Source organism: Dipodomys ordii, unplaced genomic scaffold (assembly GCF_000151885.1).
Source record: "Dipodomys ordii isolate 6190 unplaced genomic scaffold, Dord_2.0 Scaffold44, whole genome shotgun sequence".
NCBI classification, from domain to species: domain Eukaryota; kingdom Metazoa; phylum Chordata; class Mammalia; order Rodentia; family Heteromyidae; genus Dipodomys; species Dipodomys ordii.
This window is the reverse complement of record NW_012267260.1, coordinates 2,950,089-2,955,878: the sequence shown is the minus strand read 5'-3', so window position 1 is coordinate 2,955,878 and position 5,790 is coordinate 2,950,089. Positions and strand designations below refer to the sequence as shown.

The 5,790-nt window shown below is 46.7% G+C and overlaps 1 protein-coding gene across 1 annotated transcript in view; it reads right to left on the bottom strand.

The window, feature by feature from the left end:
- Positions 1 to 883: 883 nt before the first annotated feature.
- LOC105987814 (glutathione S-transferase A3-like) overlaps positions 884 to 5,790 on the bottom strand; it is a 6,560-nt gene continuing 1,653 nt past the window's right edge. Inside the window, exons 2-6 of the mRNA XM_013019200.1 lie at positions 4,817 to 4,868; positions 3,499 to 3,631; positions 3,019 to 3,160; positions 2,267 to 2,398; positions 884 to 1,021 (exon numbers count right to left, since the gene is read on the bottom strand). Coding sequence (XP_012874654.1) covers positions 899 to 1,021; positions 2,267 to 2,398; positions 3,019 to 3,160; positions 3,499 to 3,631; positions 4,817 to 4,868 — 582 coding nt within the window. The 3' untranslated portion in view covers positions 884 to 898. The remainder of the gene's footprint in view (positions 1,022 to 2,266; positions 2,399 to 3,018; positions 3,161 to 3,498; positions 3,632 to 4,816; positions 4,869 to 5,790) is intronic.

Here is a 5,790-nt window from a genome sequence, read left to right as displayed (position 1 = left end):
CACCTCTGGTTTTTCTCTGAGTGTTCGTCTTTTTGTTGTTGTCGGTCTCTTGGGGAGATTAAGCGTTGGAACTCGAACTCTCTTTTTGGTTGGAGAGAGCTGTGGCGTTTCCCTACTGCCCCGTCGCCATCTTGGTCCCCCCTCCTATTGCTTAGTTTTTAATGTCAGTCATTTTAACCATCGTTAAGGACCCAGCTTATTCCTTAGAAATGAAGTTCTGGTCCTCTGCAGCCCTGCTGGGGAGGAAGGTTACATCACACAAATATCTCATCTATTGTTCAGTTGTGCACCATGTTTCTGCATCCATTCTCTCTCATCTGAAAGGAAGTAAGAACTCTTTCCCAATAGATGTGAAAATTTACAATGGAGAAACAGAGCCAGTACATCTACGATGACAAAACAAGGAAATATCACAACCCCAAAACATCACAACTCAGTACCTGAATACAAATGCATAAATTGGCTAAAACCATGGTTGTAATTCCCTTTTACCTTGCTTGACTTCCGTTCATTTTTCTTGTTCAGGTTTAACTATCTCTGTTTATTTCCCGTTTCCATTTGTTTAATTGCTACTTGGTAAATTAAGTTTTTTTAAATTAACTTCTTACTTTATTCAACATTAATTTTGACATCCTTTTTCTGTGGTTGGAGGTATCTTAACTTAGATTTCAGTATATTTCTTTGTCTTGTTTGCACTAATCTTTTTAATGTATTTATTGTGTCTTCTCTTTCTATACCATGCTAGGCATGGAAGCTCACACTCTGTGATGTTAGGTCAACAGAACATTTGTAAATTTTTATTATCTCCTATAAACAGACTCAACATTTACATGAAATACATCAGCATTGCAAAACATCAGATGCTTCAGATGCCCACATCTCGCCAATGTCATCTTTATTACAATTTGAAGGTCTTCCTTGCTTCTTCTAGAACTTTCTCATCAAGGGGAGGCTTTCTCTGGCTGCCGGGCTGCAGGAACTTCTTCACGTTGGGGAGGTTGCTGATCCTGGTCTTCAAGGCCTGCAACACAGAAAGCAGAGCCTCAGAGAGGAGCCCACAGTCCACCCAGGGATGAGCACCTCCCAGGAATCCGAAGCCATCTTGGACCAAGCCCAGTTCAAGGAGGAGGCTGGGAACAGAGTCCCAGGGAACATAAGGGCCAGAACACAGAGCTCAACAGCACCGTCCTCAAAGACCTCTACTGAGACTTCATTCCGCTCAGAGTCTTCACTGTTCCCTTAGACTTAAACCTGTTGTATTCATTTTCCTGTCTAAAGCAAGAACATGCTGTATCTTTCAGGTATTAAAGGAGACACAAGCCATACCCTAGTAGCTCATGACTATAATCCTAGATACTCAGGAGTCTGAGATCTGAGTCATCCCAGGCAGAGAAATCCATAAGGCTCTTCTTTCTAATAACCACCAAAAAGGCAGGAGGTGGAGATTTGGCTCAAGAAGTAGAATGTCAGTGTGAGCAAAAAAGCTGAGTGAGAGAGTAAGCCCCTGAATTCAAGTCATAGTAACAACACGAAGTAAAAAAGAGAAGAAGAAGAAGAAGAAGAAGAAGAAGAAGAAGAAGAAGAAGAAGAAGAAGAAGAAGAAGAAGAAGAAGAAGAAGAAGAAGAAGAAATGAGGAGGTGCTCAAGGAAGAAAAAAAGAAGAGGAAGAGAAGAGGGAGGAGAAAAGGAAGACAAAGGAGGAGAAAGAGGGAAAGATGAGGAAGAAGGAGGAGAAGGATTAGGAAGAAGAAAGAAGAGGAAAATCCAAAGACATGAGACATGGGAAAATAAAGTTGGAAATGAGAATCTATCTAATGTTACGAGTCTAACCAGGCACAGACACTCCCACGGAGAGATAAGTTGGGGTTGTTGGGGTGAGGGACTGTGTGCGTGGTAGCAGGCTACGGAGGACGTGTGCAATGCCAAGGGGAAGATGACCCGAGTGTGAACACGCAAGAGCACACGGGACAGAAGAAATCCCAGGGCGGTCAGGGCTATGCCCATAACAGAACATGGTCCACACAGAAAGGTGCGTGGCCCTGGTTCCTTCTTGTTAGAAGAGGCAAACATTCTTCTGGGGTTTGCAACTCCCTCGTGTTTCCTGGCAGAAAAATTATTTCTGTGGCTCAAATCCAATATGGAAGCCTAACTTGGAATCCTAGCAAAAGTTGGCTGATGGGCCTTACTAGCATGTGGCTGTAACTATGGTATTCTTGGAGGGAGGGGCTGCCGCCTGAGGGCGCTGGAAGGCTCTGGAATGCCTCACCTGCAGCAGAGGGAAGCCATCCAGAAGGCTGGCGTCCAGCTCCTCAATGTAGTAGAGAAGTTCCACCATGAGGATGTCAGCCCTGCTCAGCCTGTTGCCGACCAGGTAGTCTTGCCCGTGGCTCTTCAACACCTGCAGAATTGGATGAGTCAGAATGTGAGCTCATGCATGCATGCACCTGCGCACACGCGCATACACACACACACATACACCACACAGTGTCAGTCTTTATTTCCTTTGGTTGTATGGTTTTTTGCTCACCTCGAAATCCTGACCCATTAAACACTCCACCTTCCCCCTCTACCCATCTGTGCACCCTTTCTTGGAGCACTGCTGTACTCCCCGACCCGCAGCTTCTGCCTGCCTCCCTGTCCGAGCTGCCCAAGTATTTTCCGTTGTGTGATTGTCATCGCTTGGCTCTTGAGTTCCCATCCATGTTGTTCTGCAGGATCCAGTCCACCCCATAGATTGGTCCAGTCTTCTACAGATCAGGTCTAGTTAGAGCCAGATGTAGTCAGCACTCTGACAAACCCTGAATACTACACTGGGATGTCCTAAAGTGAAACTTTATGGCAGAACTTTCCAGGGCTTCCTAGTGGTCCACGTCTCTAAAATGATTTGTAGACCCAGGTGCTGCACGGGGCTTCAGGAAGCCTCCCTGGAAGTGGAGGCCAATACCCCAGCAAAGCCCAGCCACGGTTTCCCTCTTGTCCTTGGAAGTCTGTGGCCCCAACTCCAACAACTGCACTTACTTTTTCAAAGGCAGGCAAGTAGCGATTCTTTGTCTTGTCTTTTATTGTAGCAATCTTGTCAGGTTTTTCTTCCTTAGAAGCCATTGGCAGAAGAATAAACATTTCGTTCAAATCTGTCATGCCTTCTGTATACATATCAATCCTGAAAGGGGAGAAAATCCCAATATTCAAATGTGTTTCAGTAGAGATTTCAGTTTAAAGACCGAGGCAGGACCATGTCAGGTGTTTGCAACATCATTTGCCTTCAGTGAATGCTACTCAAGTCTTCTGGTGTTTCCTTACATTCTTTAGGTGCCAGCATTATTTATTTAGAACAGCCTATCAAGAGATATCCATCTCTCTGTCTATCTCTCTATCTATCCTAGAGGAGTCTGCCACAGTCACCTCAGTGCGTATGCTCAGACCAGCCTGACACTGGGATGAAGCACCTAACCCCTCCCCGGGCTATCGACGGATGGAAGATCAGGAAGCTTGCCGTACAGGACTCTCTCCTTTGCGTCTTTCCCGTAGAGGTTGTATTTGGTGGCGATGTAGTTGAGAATGGCTCTGGACTGCACCAGCTTCATGCCGTCCATCTCCACCATGGGCACCTGCTGGAACATGAATCGCTCATCTTTTGAGAGAAAAGGAAGAAAAGAACAGTCACACTTCTGTGATACCACAAGGAAAGGTTTGCGGAAATGGCTGAAGATCCCAAAGGGTAAAAGATGGTTGTCTACTAATCTTTCACGTGAACTAGAATTTTGTTTTCCGTGTTTTATTTCTGCATTTTCTTATCCATCATCCTTTGGCCTATTTTATTTCATTGATGTCCTAAGCAGATACAGATGAGCATTTCTGTGCTTTGGGGGTTTAATTCATCATTATGCATACTCTTTCTTGTTGGCATTTTCCCCCCTAAGCAGCAATTAGTTGGATGAAGGGGTTCACTTTGACATGTCTAAACTTGCACCCAATGTCCCCTGACCGACTTCATCCTCCCCTTCCCAGCCCAACCCGATCTTAACGAGCCACACCGTTCCTTTCCCACACAGGAACATAAAGTATCTCAACCCTACTCACCCCCCCCACACCTCCCTATTTGCCCTCACCCCTCTACTAGTCCCCAGGACATGCCTGGTTCACAACACGTGCCATTTGTTTCTGAAGGTGTATGTTGACTGTACAAAGAATTTCATGGTGCTGTTTCACACACTGCATATACCTTACCTGAATCAGACTGACCCTCAGAGTTACGCATATCTTATCGCATGACCCCTACCAACTGCATTTCAAAGACTCCATTTTGCCATCTTCATCGATATTAGGGTGAGCTTCCCCTGAGGTGGGAGTTTCCACAGGAAGTCTCCTGGTGTTCACTGTGCTGACAGTGGTTTCTGAGAGAGCTTTCTCTGTGGCGGTCCTACCGTGCACGCCTCCGCCCTTGCACTGCTGGGGCGGTGGCAACTCATCCCAAGCCGTGAGTGAGAACGCAGAGGGGTCTGCCCCACGTCGCGCTCCTCCCGTGATTCCGTGTCTGTCACTGTGCATGTCTGAGCGAAGGGCACCGTGGCTCTTGAGCTCTCTGAGCTCACTGGCACAGGAAGCAAGCAGGGCACACTCACAGGGTCCTGGGGGCACTTGGAGCGGTTCAGTCCTTCCTCGCACTGACCGTGTTGTCTGGTGTACCAGAAGCCCCAACCCCCACATTTCCCCTCCTGGCCTCTCCCCAACATCATGGTACTGACGTGCTGCCCTTGCCTCGGATGACTGCCTTTCCCCGATAACCTGATCGGGGACAGAGGAAACTTAGGCTTACCAGTTTTTAACTTTGCCATGTCTTCAGGAGATGCTATAAACTCTTCTTCAAACTGCAAGCAGAAGAAGTAAATAAGTTCATGTTAGGTCTTTCCAGGATTTCATGGTCTCTTAAACTTGAGCGATCCTTTCCTGGTAGGAGATCTGAGTGTGGCAGTCTAAGTACCCTGATCTAGCCAGGGCTAGGTTTTGATCTGGGAGAGATGTCCCACAATGGTGGAGATTTGGAAATCCTTTGACCCCGAGACTTTAGAAGGCCCCGAAAGCCTTTATCTCCAATGACAATAGATCAGAATCATTGGTGTCCTCATCATGTGATACGACATGGCTCAAGGATCATCCAAACTCCCCCACCCTATGACTGGTCATGTAATACACATCAGTCCTTTTTCCCCATAACTTAAATGGATTGGCACTACCTTATTTGCACATTGTGTGCCTTTGTTGTAGGAAAAGATTGAGCTAAAGCCCCGTGCGCTCATGAAGGAATAACGTGTCTGTGCAATGCGTAGTGAAGATGCGGCTGTGAGACCAGGAGAGCAGGCCGCACGGTCCAGTCACAGGCCCTGACTTCACCTTAACTCCCTTTTCTTCTACAACCCCAGGGACAAGATTGCCGCCATGACCCATGACTCACGACAAGTGTTTCCCTGTGCTGCCTGCAGAGGGCCGCACACCCCGGACTCACAGGAAGCCACCAGCACTTCCTGTTCAAGAGCTGGTCACTTGTGAAGTGCTTGTTTCCTGAGCTCCTCCACGCCTGCCTTCCTTTACTTGTGTGCATCTTCAAAGAGGCCTGACTATGTGTTCACTGTGCATCCACAGATCCATCACAGACGCCACTAAAACTCTGTGCCTCACAAGCGATTACTGATGAATGCAATTTGTATTCATCCACCCCCATACCTGTGGCTTTCATTTTAAATGTAATCATGATTATGTTCTTAGTTTTTCACTTTTTTTTTTTTTTTTTTG